Below are 19465 nucleotides of genomic sequence, written 5' to 3'. Positions count from 1 at the left end.
GCTTACATATTGCCAAATTGAATTTATTACTCCGTAGTGGTCTTTCAATTAGCAGAAATTTCTAAATCATCCGATAGAATAAGAATTTCTTGCAAAATATCATAGATGTAGGGAGTACATACTAGCCTGTGGGTTATTCTGGCTTCCCTGACTAGTCCAGTGTGTGTGGATCAGATGATTCCCAGTCTCTCCAGCTATGACTCTCCTTTTCTTCTCGTACTCTTTCTTAGCACCCAGAAACCAGCAGTGAATCACTCATCAACCAATCCATACTGTGTCGCCTGTTCCTCTTTCCTTTCAAGATCAAATTTACCCGCAGAACGAGCTACCATGAAAAGTTCATGAGTAAGGTCATTTACATCAAGTATTTGGCTTTAATTGACACTGAGACAGATATACACTGTCTGGTAAGAGAAAGGGAATCCCAGGAATGCATTGCCTACATTTTCTTGCCGAAAGGTGTTCTTTGCGCCACAATCTATTTCCGGCTCTTGCTTGAACCACCTACGGAGTAAAGAGTCATGAGGCCACAGAATTGATTGTTTGATTAACATAATTTCTTTCACAGCTTCAAATAAAGTCCCGGGGTCCATTTTGGGGTATCCCCTTTTGGGGCTCGGTTCAGGATTCGTGTCAGACCAAGTGTGCCTCCTTGAACAGACAATCTGCCCCAAAGGCCGAGTCATAGAACTCCAGCCTCCGCAGTAGCCACGTTCAAAGCGCGAGTTCAATGAAACATCAAATCAAAGAGTGGGGGAAAGGAATCGCCATCGGAGATCTACCAAGAAGAACCCAGGATTACTTCGCCGCAGTCAAAGGGCTGTTTCAACAGCCATCTTGAAAGAAAATCATCGCCAAAGAGAATTAGAATCATTCCCCAGCATACTCCGTGTGCCCAATCTTGCATCTTGTCTGCAATCTCCGAGATTTCTTTGACTTCGAAAAGCCGATTCCTCGCTCTAGCCATGAGTTGGGCACATACAAAATCTCTGAATATAAATACCATCGTGAATTACCTCTTTCTTCTTCGCATTTCCTCTACACATCTATTGATATTTGCAACAATTGATTCTTTTTTTGCATCTAAAACAACCTATCGCGATTCTCTTATCTGATACAAAATGGCACCTCCACGAAGACGTGCTCGTCGTGTACCTGGAATGGCATCACCGGCTCCCGCTGGCGCTGTCCAAGGACAGGCTTCAGTCAACAAAGGCAAAAGGCGAGCTTTGCTACTTGGGGAGAAGGAAGCCGGCCCATTGACGAAGAAGAAGAAGAGAATAACGAGGAAAACAACGGTTACGGCTTCTCAACGTGAACCTTTGACAGGGGAAGCTCTCATGGCCGATCTGAGTACCGATTATACCGGAAGGCTGCGCTCTCGCCCTCGGAAGGCTCCCAGAAGACAGGAATGGGGAATGTCGGAGACTCCTATCACTGATCGAGAGCAAGCACCGATTGGCTGGAATCCAAATGAGCCTGACCTGAAGGACGAGTAAGATTTGCCCGTTCTGTATATTCCAAACTAGCATCACTATATAATTCGATGATTGATGGCTGATGGTTGACCCATGTGGTATAGTGACTTGGATACTCAGATCAAAAGGTGCCGGGTGCGAATCCTAGACAATATCATGCCTCATGTCTACGAACATAAACTGAGAGGTTTACTAGACAAAAAGAGGGAACGCGAGTGGGTCTCTCTAACAACCTTCCTAATATTGATTACGGACTGACCCATATACTGTTTTCTAGTGCAAGAATGGCGAATGAGCCTGGATTGAGTTGGCCCGTGGTGCAGCGCCTAAAAACTCTCCATGGTATCTTGAACTGGCTTGAGAAAGAAAAGGACGACTACAGAATGATTGATACGGTGGAAGCCATCATAGAACAATACCGAGCAGGCGAATTATCCTGGACTCCGGGCCTTGTTACCTACTGGTATCTTGGAACTAGGCTCTGCGAGCCACGTCCGTTCCACTGGGATGAATTTGCATTTGTGCATGACAGGTGCAAAGCACATTCAGGGTTCTGGGTTGAAGGTGTAAGTCTTTATAGAGCCCCTTATATTCTATCGGTCAGCATGCTAAACCCACATTATCAGATTTTTGGTCCAGGGCCTAACCACCAGTTGGCTTATCAGCTTATTGCGCCAAAATATACCTCGTTAAATTATGTATGTCATCACAAAAGCGCTTGTCTTTACAGGATTTCTCTGACATGTATTTAGTTACCGATTTCGATTCGGTGTCCAGTACCTGCAGAAGAAGGAGAGGCTACGCCCTTGGAGCTGGAGTTCATTGACGACACGGGTGCTGATAACTTTGCCATGTGGTCCAGTGATGTCTCTGATCTTATAGCCCAGGGACCTGGGGCTGGATATCCTATGCCCCGCGCCCTAGGTGTTGCGGAGTCCACCTTGGCAGATGGGAGTGATGAGTACACCATAATTAGGGAGTTCGAAATCAACATGTGGAGCGTTACTGACAACGCATGGATGTTGGATGATTGGGATAAGGTCCCAATTTGCATCAGGAAAGGAACAGCAGATTTCGCTCATACGCGTTTATGTGGTAGCTGGCTTCGGAACAGATTTTATACTACAACTATTCCCGACCACACATATTACCTGTCAATCTATGACTACAACCCCGCGGCTCCCCCACCAGGAGCGTTCTCTATCGCTACCGCTGACCCAGCGCTCAGGAATGTGCCATTCCCACCCGCAATCGGTTTGAGACCCCTTTCCAACTTCAGGCTTGATCTCTCTTTGCCAGAAGCAGTTCTATCCCGATCCCCATCTCCAACCTCGCCCGGTCCCTGAGTACAGGTGCATTACAGCCAAGAGATGTTTCTGCTGTTCGGTATAGATTGCTGCTAGTTTGGGTTTATTTTGGGTTCAATTGCATCGTTCTTTGGTCTTATTTCGGTCAAAATCATCTCAGTTTAGGAATTTAACGATGCAGCGTCTGCTTATTGTATGTGATAAAGTTTTCTAGGCAGAAGTTTAAGCCCCAGTTGATGCAGACAGCAAGAGTCAGCAGAACTTTCGCCCGAACTCTTTCCTGGCCAAGCTCCGTACTGCAATCCATAGAGATTTGAATCATAGCTCCCACAAGTAGGATCTCAGCTGTCTGCAATATGTAGCCTCGGGAGGAGAGGCAAATGTGACAGGAATATGCGACGAGATCTCCAGATTGCTTGTCCGATATGGTGCTCCGTGGAACGTTGTCGTCCCTGGCTTCGGCATGAAAGAGACATGTGCGGGTTCAATTTTCAATACACGGTGCCCGCGGTATGATACTGAGCAGAAGCTGGAGTTTGCGGCCCTGGGGCTCTGTATTCCTGCATTGACATGAGAATGACAGACGTCTCGCGCAGTAATTCTTGTCTCAAACCGGGAGAGGTTGCTGATTTAGAAGCGAGGGGCCAAGTAATCTTCAAATAATGCTTCAACAGTCCCGAAGCGACAGCATATCGGAGAATTCAATAATATCCGGGTGCAAGTGGGTGGTAGCCCTAGGTGTCGATGGTTGATGCCCTCGAAATCAGGTGTCAATCACCAAGTGACAGCGCCCTGCGTATACTTCATGTCGATCCATGCTCATGAGAATTGACAGTTGATGCAAGTCGGTCTGTATGGCAGCTCAATAATTGAAAATTCTCTATCTACAGAGTCAGATCGTGGTTTGCGCAAAGAATGCCCGATGGCACTACACCTGGAAGCCTGGGGTACAGTTAACGCGCTACACGTCATTCACCTGTCAGACAATGAGCCTCGCAGGTGTCAGTTAAAATAATTTTCCTGCTACTACAAGCTTTTATATCTCGGTTCTGAGCCTTGATCTTCATTCATCATTCTCCCTGTGAGTGATTGTTTGTCATATCAACAATTCATACCTCTACGTTTCCTAGATCACTGGAATTGGCATGCCTAGGGATCCTGTTTCCCATATATATTGTGTAATATCTCCAGCCCACCCATTCTATACAGCATGGCATCAACCTCAGGCGAGAAGAGTATCTCTGCCTATGGAGAGACTCGTTCAACTGTCCAAGGCAAGCCCCTTGACGCTGAGACTGTCCGCAAGCTGAACGCCTATTTTCGAGCCAGTATGTATCTGTGTCTAGGTATGCTATACCTTCGTGACAACCCGCTTCTCAAAGAACCTCTGAAGTTGGAGCATCTCAAAGCTCGACTGTTAGGTCACTGGGGTTCGGATGCCGGGCAGTCTTTTACCTGGATGCACATGAACCGTCTCATTAAGAGGTATCACCTTGACGTTCTCTTTGTATCCGGCCCCGGACATGGCGCACCTGGAATCCTGTCACAATCCTACCTTGAGGGTGTTTACTCGGAAGTCTACCCGGATAAAGCTGAGGATACGGAGGGCATGAAGAAGTTCTTCAAACAATTTTCTTTTCCTGGTGGGATTGGAAGCCACGCGACTCCCGAGACTCCTGGCAGTATCCACGAGGGGGGTGAGCTGGGATATTCAATCTCCCATGCCTTTGGATCCGTGTTTGACAATCCCAATCTCATCACTTTGACCATGGTCGGAGACGGCGAGTCCGAAACCGGCCCACTTGCAACTAGCTGGCACAGCACAAAGTTCCTCAATCCGATCACCGATGGAGCGGTCTTGCCTGTTCTCCATCTCAATGGATATAAAATTCACAACCCGACGGTGCTTGCGCGCATTAGCCACGAGGAGCTTTCGTCTTTGCTCGTTGGCTATGGATGGAAACCCTACTTTGTGGAGGGTAATCAATTCGATACCATGCATCAAGCCATGGCGATTACACTAGAACAATGTGTCACAGAGATCAAGGAGCACCAAAAGAAAGCGCGAGAGACAAAGGTTCCGTTCCGACCTCGCTGGCCAATGATCGTTCTTCGAACCCCTAAGGGATGGTCGGCTCCACGAGAGGTTGATGGACATCTTCTCGAGGGGTTTTGGCGCGCGCACCAAATCCCTATTACAGATGTGCGCACTAATCCGCCCCATCTCAAGTTGCTAGAAGCATGGATGAAAGGGTACAAGCCAGGAGAACTCTTCGACAACCATGGCAAGTTGATTCCGGAACTCAGGGAACTTGCACCCACAGGTACCTCTCGGATGAGCGCCAACCCCGTTGGTAATGGGGGTCTTATCCGCAGACCGCTAAATCTGCCGGATTTCAGAGACTATGGATTCATGGATATTGAGCCAGGCTCTACTGTCAAGGGAGGCATGGCCAATATGGCGAAGTTCCTTCGCGATGTGGTCGCTCAGAACATGCATAATTTTCGACTCTTTGGGCCCGATGAGACAGAATCCAACAAACTTTCCGAAGTTTACAAAGTAGCAAAGAAGGTCTGGATGGGAGAGTATTTCGAAGAAGATAAGGACGGGGGAAACTTGGCTCCCGATGGCCGCGTGATGGAAATCCTCAGTGAACATACCTGTGAAGGGTGGATGGAAGGATACATTCTTTCTGGGCGACACGGACTCCTCAACAGTTATGAGCCGTTCATTCATGTCATCGACTCTATGGTCAATCAACATTGCAAGTGGCTCGAGAAGTGTCTCGAAGTAGAATGGAGAGCCCGAATCGCATCTCTCAACATCCTTATCACCGCCACTGTATGGAGGCAAGACCACAATGGCTTCACTCACCAGGACCCCGGATTCCTTGATGTGATCGCCAACAAGAGCGCTGAAGTTGTTCGCATTTACCTCCCACCGGACGGCAACACCCTCCTCTCAGTGATGGACCATTGTCTCCGTACCGTCAACTACGTGAACGTGATCGTCGCTGACAAACAAGATCACATTCAGTTCTTGAACATGGATGAAGCGGTGCAGCACTGTACCAAAGGCCTCGGAATATGGGACTGGGCCAGCAACGACCAAGGCGTAGAGCCGGATATCGTGATTGCATCCTGTGGTGATGTTTCCACCCACGAAGCCCTCGCCGCAACGGCACTTCTGCGCGAGTATCTCCCACAGCTCAAAATCCGATTCGTCAACGTGGTGGATCTTTTCCGATTGATGTCCGCCATTCATCATCCCCATGGAATGACCGATAAAAAGTGGAAGGCGATCTTCACCGTCGACAAGCCCATTTTATTCAACTTCCACTCCTATCCCTGGCTCATTCATCGACTCACATACAAGCGTCCCGGTCAACACAACCTACATGTGAGAGGATACAAGGAGAAAGGTAACATCGATACACCATTTCAGCTGGCCATGCGCAACTCCACCGACCGATACAGCCTTGCCGTGGGTGCGATTGACTTGATGGAATCCCTTGGAAACACAGCATCCAGTATTAGAGAGCATCTGATTCGTGAACAGCTCGCGGCCAAGGCTGATGCTTGGGATAATGGCATTGATCCTGAACATATCCGGAACTGGAAATGGCCTTGGTCGAAAAAGCAACACGCCATAAGGCTTCAGGGTGCTCTATAAATACAAAAATGATGATAATCAAATCTAATTAATCACCAGTCGGTTTCCTTTTCTCTCAGCTAGTCTGCCTATGCCTATGTATGCATGTATGTCTCATTCCAGGCTTGAAATGGTTTTTATTCCACTGAAATCCACTCTAGAAGGAGGAATTATTGTCTCAGACTCTCAGCCACTGCATCTATTAGTTGACATTGGATCTCGACAAGAGATATGCAACATGAGGCTCTGCTGCGCGCTAAAAGGGCGGTCTGTGGGCCTATACGTGCTGTCCTGTAGGTAAAGGGGTAATACCTCTGAAGTATCTGAAACAATCTTACAGAAATCCGAATGAATCTGATTCCTTTCGAGGCCAAAAGCCACGGCTGTTATGCCAATGGAGTTTCCTAAACCCCACATCCACCTTCCCCGAACCCCTCACACCCACACAGTCATCTTGCTACATGGTCGAGGCAGTGATGGTATCGAGTTTGCCGAAGAACTTTTATCCTCTGTAACCTCCCAGGGCAGCAGCCTAGCTACCTGCTTACCTTCATATCGTTGGGTATTTCCAACCTCACGCGACCGATGGAGCGATAGATTCCAAGAAGAGATATGCTCCTGGTTTGATGCGTACTCCTTCGACAATATCCATGAACGACAAGAGCTGCAGAAAGACGGACTACGAGAGTCGACTTCGCACATTCTTGCGATCCTGGAGGAGGAAGTCAAGTTACTCGATGAGCGATTCGACCGCATCTATCTTGGAGGAATCAGCCAGGGAATGGCGACTGCTTTGTGGGCGTTCTTCGCTGGGACTGCGACTCGGCGTATTCAACAACCACTCGGTGGTCTGGTGGGATTCTGTGGATGGTTGCCATTTGCACAGCAGCTGGAGGGTTTGCTAGCGGAGCCAACCCTCGATAGTTCCCCTGACCCTCAGGCACAGCGACTAGTGACTGATTTATTTCTTGCTGAAATCGCGGGCCAGGAGACGCCACATCTCTCTCAACTGGTGAACAGCTCTGTCTTGTCTACTCCTGTGTTTTTGAGTCATGGGGCTGACGATGTGTGGGTATCTGTGGAACTTGGACGACAAGCATGTCAAGTCCTTCGGAGGATTATGGCTCATGTTGACTGGCACGAGTTCACTGGGGCAGAAGGTGATGGACACTGGGTGAAGGAGCCAGAAGGGTTTGATCAAATTCTTCAGTTCCTTGAGTCTTGATTTTCTCAGATTCATAAGATATTCGATAAAGCTAGGAACCGAGAGAGCGATGGACTGAGAAAGAAGTCTAACCTTTTCGAAACACACGACAACCCGGGGGACGGTTATGATAACCGAAGCCTGAACAGAGCTGCCAGCACGAGGGCATTGATGATTTGCTACAGTTTCACTACCACACTAGGGCTGGCAGCACCACGTGCTTATCTAGTCTTATGCTGTGCCTCTATCTACAAATACAGACGGTTGGTGCAGTACAATAAGAGGACGTATAATACCCACCGAAGACACTCTAAGAATAAAAGGAATACAGTTTCATATCCACTAAAACCAAACGATATCCTCACGCCAGTCAGTTTGCCTGGCCCACAACACCGAGAAAAGAACCAAAACAAGATGCGTATCTACATGCATGCTGCGCATACAGCCTACGATCCACTTGCGACAAGAGATTGCAAAGCAGCAAAGGTAAACAACTTCCTAGAATATAACAGATATATCAATGTCTTGTCTCATTTTGTACCTAATCTAGTTGCTGATGTCCATCTTTGTTTTCTAGTCACCCGCCGAAAAAAAGAGACATGCGAAAGAAAGACATCGATGAAAAGATCGTTTTTCCGAGAAACGATGAAAAAGACGCCATCGCATCTGCCGATGGATATGAAAGCAGGTGCCTGCAACGAAACAAAAGGCGAATGCGCCGTGGCGCCGAAATCGGAAAGAAGCATTTCGAAACGGATTAAATGGGTTGAGGAGGACACGGAGAAGTAGATGGCGTGAAGTAGGTCATTGAAGCTTAAGATAGTACATTAAGGTGAAGCACTGGGAACAATGCTGAGAGATTAGCCATAGCGGCCGACGGGGACATCGTGGCGGTGAAGGTCTTTGGACCATTCTGGCGCAACCTTATCGCGCTCGTAAAGCAGGCCACAGTTGTGGCATAGTGTCTGGAAGAGGATATTGGTTAGAAACAACTTGCAATACTGTTAGGGAGTGGACATTTACCCTCGGGCCATCTGGGCCATCGCGCACAGCCCAAACTGCTGTGCCCCACACGGCGCAGTTCTTGCATCGCCAGCTTTGACGTTCCCTGTAGATGAAAAGAATTAGTAGGTATTCCAGCAAAAGGCATCCAGTAAGCACATACCAGTCTGAAAGAGTACCGCCGCCGCCACCGTACCCTGCACCTGATCCAGTATCCGGGGTTCCTCGACCACCAGGTGTGCCAGATCGGCCCGTAGGGCTGACACTGCGGAATCGGCGCTTGCGCTTATTCCTCTCTCCACGTCCAAGCGGAGTCTCACTATCAACCTCGAAGTAGTTGCCACTGCTTTGCCTTGAAATCTCAGGTGTGATGCCAGTGGTTGATGAGAACCTGGCTGTCTCTCGGCGCAGACGTCGGATCTGGCGTTCACGATCACCTTCTCGTCGTTCGATTTCTTCCTTTGATAGTGTCTCGACTTGTGGTTGCCACGCATCGCAGATGGTCTCGGGATCATAACGCCAGCCTGCCTCCACCCCATTTGCTGCGAGGTTGTCGATTTCATTTCCGTAGCCATTGATACCGCTGACAAGAGCACCGCTCTCGCAGACCTCCTTTTTGAACTTCAAAACTGCTTCATAGATAGCATGCGCAATTGCGCTAACCCATTCACCGCCGAGACTGAGATCAGCACAGGTGACGCGGGCAAACTCTTCGGCCATACCAGGTGGGTGTAGTAAAGACCATTCGAATTTATCGGTGTACAGCTTGTTTTGCAAGTTGATGTTAAGTGTAATCAAGCACCGGTAGGCATCATCTGGGTTGAGAAGGCTGTCGTTGATCAATGCCTCCTTGGTGACAGTCACCGTTGTTGCCACGTTGGCCCGGCTATCGGGTGTCATAGCGGTGGCAGCAGCTGGTGTCATTGACGTATCTCTAGATGGTTCAGTCTGTGGTGCAAGACTAGGCACTGTGCCTGCATCTGTGCTTTGGAAAAGAGGATGAAGAGCCACACCAGCGTATTCCTCCAACTGCTGTCGGATTTGGTTGCTGATTGTCATAGTCGTAGCTTGAGGGTTTGGGAGATCAAGGTCGCGAACAAATCCAATGGCAAACTCTTCGGGTGTTGAAAGGGACTCGTGGAGGTTCCATAAGAAGGTGTCCTTGATGCGGAAGGGGGGTAATGGTTCAGGTCTCCGATATGCAGGCAGGGCCTGGGTGACGGTGCCGTCCACGGCAGTGCGTGGGAAAGGAAACGGTTCGAGAGGTTGGTGAGCGATAACTTCGACATCGATTCGGATGGGGACGAGGGTCAGAGGGAGTTGCGCTTGAATCTGCAGTTGGTCGGCACACCTTGAATCACCACGCTGTATGTTAGCCATATTTGGGGAAAGCAAAAGACAAAGGCCACTCTCATGGGTGGCTGCATGAGTCTTGTGAATGAGTAACATACGCTGGTCGCAGCATTCGCTTGATCATCCACTCGCGAAACAGGCCTTGCACCTGCACTGGCGCATGCACTTCTTTGCCCAGCTTCTCTGAATAGGGCACTGATTTGTCGGCGGCGGATTCTTCGCGCCGCAGGCTTCTCAGTCCTGTCGGGCGCCGCGGGCCGTCGGTCTCCTCGAAGTCTTCATCATCAAATCCATCCTCTGCGTAATTTATGGCAGTAGTTCCACGCTTCGTGGTGCGCGGAGTCGGGCCGGTCTGAGACGGAGGGTTGACAGGTGTGAGCAACGCGTTACCATACTGGCGCATGCGCGGGGGTAGGAGGTGATGTAACCTCGGAGAGGGGACATGTTGGCGACTCAATTGCACGGTAACATGCCCCTTTGAGGGTATCGGCGGTAGGAGAGAGAGCTCGCGATTATCGATCGACTCGATGTTCGAAGGGCTGATCACTGCAGTGAGGCACAATTAAGAATGGTCCAAGCGCGAGCAAATGGACAACAAGGACTCGCACGACGCCACAGCAGAAAATGATAAGATGATTAAGATCAAAATCGCGTCCAAGGGCATCAATATATGCTCCAGCTGGAGAGACTGGCTCTGAGATCTATTCTGCGCGACTTTGCCCATTTTGACGCTAGTCCCATTCCAGGGAGGCCATCACGTAATCAATGCCAAGCGATAATAAATTGCTTGGGTATTCTAGTTCACAATAGGAAACAATAACAAAATAGGTGGAGATGAATGGAGATGTTGATTGAGAGATCATTCTGGTAATGGAGATTTCCTGAATGGGAATGTCAAGGGGACCTCCATAGACACGGTACCCATTGACCTTGAGGATATGCAACTAAACCCAATTGTGCAAGTGAGAGTTAGATGGAATTGCAGTTACAATGCCCTTTGCTCGAAACTCATAGCCAAAATAATTGATATTCGAGGGATTCTAGCTACCAGATAGATAATGAATAGACTAAAAGGAATGAAAACACCGGAGCTGCTAAGTACGCCAGTCCTGCTGTTGATGAAATGAAGACTGGAATGATTGAGTCGCAGATATGTACATGCGACTTTAGACAAGAAACAGACAAAACTTTGAGGCACAAAGCCGGGGGAATGATAGTCGCAGATCGCAGTAGAGATGCAAAGAAGAAGAAAAAGAAAAGACACGAAAAGACAAGCAATCACCGGAGTCCAATTACACTCTGTGAGCAGGTTAGCTGTCAAAAGTTCCAAATCCACTGAGGATAGGATTCTTACCATCTCCAGAGTCCATACGCGCCGAATCCAGACCTTGACGGGGCCGTCGACACCATCCACATCGTTCAACTCGATGCCTTCCCACCAGCAGCGGCGGGCAGGCTTGCGCCAGAACAAGAGCAGCTTCTGAGCCATACCCACAGCATTGTTGTTCGACAAGTCTCCACGAATGTCAGTGCGAAGTTTGGCAAGTGCAAGACTGCAGATGACTGCCTTGTTGGGCTCCGGAGCACGGTGGCCCCACTGGTCTGCACGGTCGAATCCTCTGCATTGGAAGTTAGCGTTTGAGATACATCGGAGTCTGGGATGTTACTCACCCGGCTGTCAGCATTTCAATCAGATGCTGTTCAGTTGACCCGATTTCCTCGCTCTTCCTTAGCCCAGAGAAGATACCGTCCTGTCTTAACAGCGATCTGCCAGCGGACTGCTTGACTTCCAACATTTCATCGTGACCAATATCGGGGCGCGGGGGGATCACATAGAAATCAAGATCCTCTCGGAGCACAATGATTCCAGCGCGGTCCTGCAGCATATCACGAGTCGATCCTTGCATGGGATCTATTTCGGGGTCAGGGGAAGCCGAGCCAGAGGTCGGGGGTGAGGGGATCGTCTGGGCAACCGTTCGGAAGAAATCCAGCATGTACTGGAGGGAGGCCGGGTCGTACTAGATTGAAGCTATCAGTGAATCTGCCTTGTCACTCACAAAGAAGGTTTGCGTACATCAACTGGGAATACATCACCGTCGAACCCATTTGCAGCGGCATGTCCGTCGGGGAGGAGACCATTTGGAAAGAGGGATAGAAGCACAAATTCCGGCAAAGTCAGTAGCTCATCTCGCGAAAGACTGAAGCGGATACCCCTGTCAAGTCGTCGGATTAGGCATAATTCCAGAGGTGATTGAGAGCGATCCTACCGGAGATCGAGATTAATATGTTCATCACCGCCGATATCTAGGAATGATATGTTAGTGTGAAGCAAACCAAGAGCGTGTTATTTTTACGTGACATACCACTGATAGTGTTGAGCGGGCCAGTCTGCTGGACCTGGGTGATCAGACTGGAGGCACCTCCTGCAGCTGCCATCACGTAGGTGAATGACTCTAGGGGACTATATCCTTCTGTGTAAGGCGGCGGGGGTTCACCGTCGTCGGAGGAACCTTCGTTTTTCGGTTCGGAGAAAGACGCTTTTGTATCAGCAACGACCGCCGAGGAAGGGGCCGGCTCTAGCGACTCTTCGACAGATGCTGGAGGCGCTAACGCAGGAGGGCAAGCGGGTCCGGGTTCAGTAACTTTGTATGCGCGATTGGGGTCGGACTGGGGTGAGAAGATAAGAGAGGAGAATGGCGGGGGATATGCGAAAGAGGGATTCGAAGTGGATGCTGGCGAAAGTGGTGGGGGTGCAATGTAGGAATCGTCGTCCTCCTCTAGGGAGTCCGTGTGATGGGGCGGACAAGCCGTGGTTGATGGTTGCGACGTTTCGGGCGACACCGTGGTTGCAAGTTGCCTGAATCACGCCAGGCAGATTACTCTGCGCAAAAGAAAATGATCAATTCCTGACTTAGTCTAGTAAATGCGATTGGGCCAGATTCAGTGTCGACCAAATCGCTGGGGTTGGACCGGGGCGTTCTAACCGCTTTCCAATTCAGAACTGACACTGAGCGCCAAGTCAAACAATATGCCAAATTGAGTAGAATGGATATATACTCGTTTCCTCAAAGTCCCGGAGATTGAGGTGTGTTAATGGAGCGAGAGACAGTCGAGGTTGGGGAAGCGTAGATCGAGACGGCGGTAAGCCCGAGCGGCTCACGAGGTCGCCATCACAAGGCACGTGCCGTGTCCTTTGTTTTTAGCTTGACTTTGGCTTGTCCTAAAGTTGATTTTTTTACGAATCTATTACTCCGGGGCGGAGATATATGGGATGTTATTGAACGTTGGAGAGTCGGCTCAGAACCATGCCATAGAGCTTGGGGCAGCTATCCGTCCCCGCAAAACTCCCTGATGAGCAGGACTTGGATGTTTTGTTGATAAATACTTGGTCTTCTTCGCTGATGATCAAAGGCGCATATGTATTTTCTACATATAAACTATATGATATATGACTTACTACGAGGTTTAATGAAACCATTTTGAGATATATATATCTTGACCATTGAAGATCAGCGGCGGCAGCCACAGCCTACAGTCTATGAGCGTAAGATAGGGGGTTTGCCTCGATCGCAATTCACAAACACAGGTGTATGTATGAGAAAAAGTGGTTTGTTATATGATTTAGTCAAGAAGATACGTGGAAGATGGAACCAAAAACAGACAGACTTGAGAGAATATCGTATTCCCATGAACTACGAGTATGTATGAATTCCATTTGTATGCTGTCTCTCATGAACATATATTTGCATCAGACGTTGCGCTCGGCAAAGCTCTGGATCAAACCCTCAAGAGTGGGCTCATACTCCTTCAGGGTGACCTGATCACCCTCGAGGATAGTATTGGCCTGCACAAAGACCTTTCGAGGGACCTTGTTCTTCAGAACAATGTCACGAACGGCGGTACCCCACCAGCTATCGACGGAAGTAATGCTGTCGTACAAACCCTTGCCAGCCTCGATGTCTGCGGTAGACTTGTAGACATGCAGTTTCTGCAGGTATTTTTCCACGGCAGGACGGCCGTGAGTAAGAATCTTAGACCGGTCCAGACGAATCTCTAGATCGGAAAGATCCTCCTTAGTGTAAGAAAGCTTGACGAAGTCATCGCCAGCATCGAGGAAGGTGCGCAGAATACTGTACCGAGCCTGCATGTGTGCCTGTCCCCATTTCTGGGTCTTGGGATCCCAGAATTCAAGGGCAACCAGACCAGCGCGAGCCATGGAAAGGTATGATGCGAATAGAACATCACCGGCCTCACCGGCCAAGTCTTCCTTGCCGTCGCCGAATCCGAAGATCTTCAGGATGCCAAAGTCGCAGCCGAGAACCATGGCAACACATTCGGCACGGCACTCCTCATACGACGAAGCAATGGAGCCGAAGACCGAGCTCCATGTCTGCCCGGGTTTGTACCAGGTCGACACGGGCTTGTTGGTGACAGGGCTGATGGGCGGGTTCTTAATGTCAAAGTTATACTCCCCTGGCGCTGTCTCCTGCAACAGCTTACCGGTTCCGTGACCAAGCAGCTCATGAATGCCAACCTGGACCTCGAAGGCTGGATCCCGGAATCCACGGTAGACCTCTTGGTCGCTCTCGGCAATGAAAGGAATCGCCTCATTAGGAGCCTTGGCGCTCAGAACATTGCCCAAAGACACGTTCTTGAAGCCAAGATTTTGGCGAATATCATCGTAGTTGGGCAGATTGATGCCAGCCGGGAGACCCGAGCAGGCAAAGCTCAAGACTTCGAGAGATGTGAAATCGGGACTGAGGAACTTGTCTTTCTCAAAGTCCTGACCCCAAGGGAGCTTGGGAATCATGCTCTCGGCACTATCCACAAGCGTGCCAAATGCGCGGGTACGTTCCAAGTTAACCTTTGAAAGTTAGCAAAACCGATTCATGGCAACACGGTTTGTCTGTCATACCAAAGCCACGAAGCCTTCCCATTCTCCGCGCACACCGTGGGGGTCTCTGTATGTCTCAACAAAGCCCAGGTTGGTCTCCAAAATAGGCTTCTGGTCCTTGACCCAGATGCGCTGACTCTCCTTGAAAGCCTCAATAGATCCAGCTCCGAAAGAGAGAGCATATGCGTCCAGCATCTTCTTCTGGTTATCATTCGCGGCAACAAGTCCTGCCTTCTTGATACTGTGCGCAATCTTGGCCATCTCTTCCTGGTAATCACCGAAGACAAGTCGCAATGTCTTTCCCTTCAGATCTCCATCAAGCTCAAATGTATCCACATCGCCGAGATCTCGGTCCTTCACAGGAGGTGATGAAACACCAGATGCAATCAAAAGCTCGAAATCACCCGAAGATGTTTTGCGGATCCTTGTATTTTCCAATGCGAGTCCCTTCTTCTCCATCAAGTCACCAATCGCCGTGATTTCATCCTGCGAGATCGTCGGCGAGTCGGGGTAGTATGTTGTCATGTGGCCACTCTTGGGGTATCCGAGGTGCATCATCGATTGTTCGCTGGTCTCATAGATACCGCCTCCAGTGGTGTTGGCCTTCTGGAAAGCGGCCTTAGTCTCCGCAGTGGCAGAGGCCAGAGCCTCGAACGCAGATGCGGAAATTCGCGGAATGAACTTTGAGTCACCGAAGCCCTTGTAATTTCCGCAGTTGCCCAAGAATTGACCGGCATATTCAAGGAAGAAACGGAGATCCTCGGAGCTGACTTGCGTTTTCTGGGCGAGGTCTTCCCAGTCACCGTTGGAAGCGTGGTAGAGGGATAGGATGAGGTCGTAAATGGGTTCAGACTCGGGGGAGACCTGGCGCAAAGTGACACGAGTGCCCTCAAATGCGGCGCTGCATAGATTGAGTCTAGGTTAGCTCCAATGTCTTTGTAGCTTATCTGTTGCTAGCCTGGGAATCCCATACCGGCTCATGAAGTGTGCATATTTCCTCGCGTTCTGGTCTTTGAGGGTATCAAAATGTGTCTTGATTTCCAGTCTGACTACCGTAGGAGGCGAGTCAGCCAGGTAATGCTGCTTGATTGTTTCGTCCATAGCGGGTGCGCGAGTGAGGTGGGAATAGGAGGAGAAGGCGTTCGCGAGTTTGGGGGACGACAGGCGAGAAATTCGATGGAGGGGCAATGAAGGTAACACGGAGCGCCGGGAGAGCAGGTGCAGCGCAATGCCACGCATGGAGTGCATATGGAGGGGCTTCAAGACGAGGTATGACATATGAGGAAGAGGCACCAATCAGGTACGTGTCTCCCGGGTCCCCGATGGAGCTCCGATCTACGTTGCTTGGCACTATGGATTGACCTCATAATTGAATGAGGTCGAATTCGATATTACTTTGCTCAATTACGATCGTTGCAAATGTGTGTACAGAATGTATTTACTATGGCAAAAATATGCAATCGCAGCAATAAAAAAGGGGTATCAGCCAAAAACAAACAGAACCGTCCCTTAGATCAGACTCTCATATTTGTCCAAGCCTTGCTTTTGAGTTGCTTGCTGCGGCACTGAAGCTGTGCTCTGGAAAGACGCTAACCTGGTAGTTGTATTCAGCGGAGGGGATCTCATAGCGCTGCTGGGAGTCATGTTCCCCGCCGGAGGAGGAGGAATTGAAAATGCGGAGTAGTTCGGTGCTGGTTGGGCAGTTGATCCGGACATATAATTCGAGGGAGCCATAGTCGACATTGACCCTAGAGACGAAGTCGACGCACCTGTGTGGGATCGAGCAATAGGATTGGTAGGGGCTCCCCAAATGGAAGATGAGGGTTGCATAACAGGGAACGCTTGGACAACGGGTGAAGCCTGCCGAGCAGGGGCAAGCGATGGGAAAGAACCCAGCTTCTGATCCGGAGTAATGGAACGGAAGGCGGCATTAGACTGCTTGCTTAAGGCATTGGCTTGGGTTGCCATTCCTGTATTGTTTGAAGACCACGAGAATGAAGGCGACACGCTTGGAACAGTCGGCTTGGCCGGCTCTGGTTCCATACTACCCCACATGTCGATAGCCTGGCCATTTGCAGGAGCGGCTTTCTTTCCAAGAACAAGACGCTCGAAGCTGCCAGCACCATCCACGTCGGGCGAACCAAGCCCTGAGGCGGCCTGTGAGAATTCGTCGGAACCGTTCTGGAAGGCGGTTGACCTGGCGCCAGAGGATAGCTCCTGCAGCTTTTTGCTTTGTTCCTGTTCAATTCTGGTTGATAAGGACTTGATCAAAGTCATGAATGCATTAAATTGGCTCAGACTCAGAAGGGGCCCCAAACTGAAACTCCACAAGACCGGCAGTACCTCCAAAGCCAAGAATTCACTGTCTGCAACCTTTCCAACTTGACGGAAGACTTTTAACGCTGCCATCATCACAGATGGCTCTTTAGTTTTGATCGCTTTCAGTGAGGGGACGAGCTTTTCCTGCATGGTATACTTGTCCAAGATTGAAGCCTTGGTGGGTTTCGACTTGGTCGTCTGAATTCCAGACAGATCATCATCAAGCCCGTCTGAATCATCGGCAGAGGCCCCGCAGAGCACACTGAAAGCCTCGAGAGTGCGAACTTTGATAGCAAGGCTACTTGTGCGACTAAAAGTGGCAGCAATGGGTGGAAACACTTCGTTCTTGACTGTGCTGAAATCGAGGACTGGGAGCATTACAGGCAGGCATTTAAGAGAAGCATCCACCAACGAGTGTGTAGGCGAATCCAGGCCAAGCCGGATTAGAGGTAGAATATCTAGGCAAAACAAGATTAGATGCGCGTTCAGAAGTCCACTGATGAAACCTACCATCTTTGAATTCCAGGCCTGAACAGTTTCCGGCGATCAGCTTCATATTGTCAAGCACAACCATAAGACCCGCATCTTTCTTAGAGTCTCGTTCAGCCGGACCCTTGCCCGAGCCATTCGTGAAGACTTCCTTCAGGCGAGGAATGATCTTCTCCGGGAATACACGGCGTCCATTGGGGATTCGCTTAAGAATGCCGAACACATTTTGTAATATCAATGGGAGGAGTTCACGGTCCTTTAATTCGTCCATCAATGCCCCCAATAGCTTTCTCTCTAGAACAGAAACGGGGAACTCGGGCAGCACCCGTTGTAAGCCACGCAAGAATTGCGATTTCTCGTTCGCATTCTTTGTTGGCAGTGATTCCAGGAATCGGATGGTGGATACCAACACATTGTCAAAGTACTGGGATTGCTGAAACTCCCGAGCATTCATACGCTGGGCAGGGCGTCTGGTGATCAGCCTTGGTAGGACATGAGAAAGTACATCCTTGGGAATTGGCTTGGAAGAAAGGAAATTATTGCCTTGTGATGGAGTAGTAGATGGAGAGCTCAACAGTTTCTTATATGTGGTCAAGTTTGCATGCGTTTGTAGAGGCGAGACATGCGGGGAGTTATACAGAGCAATGATGATGAGTCCCAAAGAGAAGAGATCGGCAGCCGAAGACACATTTGAGTCCAGGGCAAAGTCAGGCGACGTGTAATCAAGGCTCAATTGTACCGAAGCAGGGAGTCTTGGATCTTGATAGAGAACCTCGGATACAGCCAGTGGTGGAAGTGATGAGCGAGTTTCAGAAGAATCCGGAGGTCCCGCAAATCCCAGACCAGAGATCTTCCAATCTGATTTGGCATTGATGTAGATGGCCTCTGGGTTCAAGTTTCCATGCACTAAGCCTGCAGACTCGTGAAGGAATTCAAGACCCTTGGCAACTTGCAGGAGGCCCTTTTGAATCTCCAACTCATCGATCTCCAAATCCCTTCTCCTCCGAGTCCCATCTGCCTCCTCGACCACAAATCGGCTCGTCCGCGAACCGGCGCGTGTAGTATTCTCCTGGTTATCTTTCTCCAGTAGCAGGCCGGAGAGCGAAGCGGTGAGATGTTCGGTTGCAAACATAAGGCCGCCATTGCGTGTTTCTTCCACCGGCTCAAGCACCTGAAGAATGGACGGGTGCCGTAGGCGCGCAAGATTGCTTGCTTCGCGCTTGAGTCGTTCAATCACATCGTCCTGCAGTTTTTTGGAAGAAGATCCAGAGCTTCTTCCAAACCCATTGGAGCGTGATTCTAGTGATTTGCGATCAAAGATAAACACTGAGGCCGCCGTTCCAGTGGACTTGTTCTTTGCATCGTGGATTTTCCAGGGGCCGGAGTACACGGTGGGGTTGGGTGAGATTTGGTAATGGGCGGAGATGTTGGAATTGAACGATTTGAGCGCAGAGGAAAACATAGTGATGAGGCCGCGGGCGTGAATTGGTCGACGCGACAGTCAACGGAATGAAGGGAGTTGTTCGTTTCACAGTGGCGTCACGGTGTAGCCAGCACAAGACATGTTTAGTTCCAAAAACACAGTAGCATTTGAAGTGCGCGTGGATTGGAAATGACCTAGATGTGGAGCTCAAGGATACTAATGAAAAGTCGGCACCATGAGTTTGTAGGCTGAAGACAATTGTCCACGAGGTGATATACTCCCGAGGTCTGGGTCGATAATGCCACCCAACCTCCATTAATGGCCTCAGGCGGTAGATAACAACT

The 19465-nt window shown here is 49.7% G+C and overlaps 7 protein-coding genes across 7 annotated transcripts; 3 read left to right on the top strand and 4 right to left on the bottom strand.

Annotated features, from left to right (window-relative positions):
• Positions 1-1121: 1121 nt before the first annotated feature.
• Positions 1122-2824, top strand: N7457_002379 (uncharacterized protein; the record flags this gene model as incomplete). The annotated part of the gene is made up of 4 exons (XM_057173425.1): positions 1122-1495; positions 1583-1693; positions 1756-2044; positions 2231-2824. 4 exons carry the CDS (start codon positions 1122-1124, stop codon positions 2822-2824), a joined length of 1368 nt encoding a protein of 455 aa, XP_057033576.1.
• A 1171-nt stretch (positions 2825-3995) lies between these two features.
• N7457_002378 (phosphoketolase family protein) lies at positions 3996-6458 on the top strand (the record flags this gene model as incomplete). The annotated part of the gene is made up of 1 exon (XM_057173424.1): positions 3996-6458. One exon carries the CDS (start codon positions 3996-3998, stop codon positions 6456-6458), a length of 2463 nt encoding a protein of 820 aa, XP_057033575.1.
• Positions 6459-6831: 373 nt separating this feature from the next.
• On the top strand, positions 6832-7662 carry N7457_002377 (alpha/beta hydrolase; the record flags this gene model as incomplete). The annotated part of the gene is made up of 1 exon (XM_057173423.1): positions 6832-7662. The coding sequence occupies one exon, from the start codon at positions 6832-6834 to the stop codon at positions 7660-7662; it is 831 nt and encodes a 276-aa protein (XP_057033574.1).
• Positions 7663-8501: 839 nt separating this feature from the next.
• N7457_002376 (putative RSC complex subunit Sfh1) lies at positions 8502-10399 on the bottom strand (the record flags this gene model as incomplete). The annotated part of the gene is made up of 4 exons (XM_057173422.1): positions 8502-8606; positions 8665-8749; positions 8807-9994; positions 10095-10399. 4 exons carry the CDS (start codon positions 10397-10399, stop codon positions 8502-8504), a joined length of 1683 nt encoding a protein of 560 aa, XP_057033573.1.
• Positions 10400-11274: 875 nt separating this feature from the next.
• N7457_002375 (putative general stress response protein Whi2) lies at positions 11275-12852 on the bottom strand (the record flags this gene model as incomplete). Its single annotated transcript, XM_057173421.1, has 6 exons — positions 11275-11295; positions 11351-11615; positions 11668-12014; positions 12071-12209; positions 12264-12300; positions 12360-12852. Coding segments are annotated over 6 exons (1302 nt in total), but the record flags the coding sequence as incomplete, so codon positions are not given.
• Positions 12853-13744: 892 nt separating this feature from the next.
• N7457_002374 (dipeptidyl-peptidase III) lies at positions 13745-16138 on the bottom strand (the record flags this gene model as incomplete). The annotated part of the gene is made up of 3 exons (XM_057173420.1): positions 13745-14860; positions 14912-15791; positions 15864-16138. 3 exons carry the CDS (start codon positions 16136-16138, stop codon positions 13745-13747), a joined length of 2271 nt encoding a protein of 756 aa, XP_057033571.1.
• Positions 16139-16399: 261 nt separating this feature from the next.
• On the bottom strand, positions 16400-19160 carry N7457_002373 (putative protein kinase Scy1; the record flags this gene model as incomplete). The annotated part of the gene is made up of 2 exons (XM_057173419.1): positions 16400-17667; positions 17720-19160. The coding sequence occupies 2 exons, from the start codon at positions 19158-19160 to the stop codon at positions 16400-16402; spliced, it is 2709 nt and encodes a 902-aa protein (XP_057033570.1).
• Positions 19161-19465: the final 305 nt, after the last annotated feature.

The sequence above is a fragment of the Penicillium paradoxum genome (assembly GCF_028828445.1).
Source record: "Penicillium paradoxum strain IBT 22861 chromosome Unknown utg000003l_segment0_segment0, whole genome shotgun sequence".
Lineage (NCBI taxonomy): Eukaryota > Fungi > Ascomycota > Eurotiomycetes > Eurotiales > Aspergillaceae > Penicillium > Penicillium paradoxum.
Note: the sequence above shows the minus strand (reverse complement) of the source record. Positions and strands in the feature narration are given on the sequence as shown.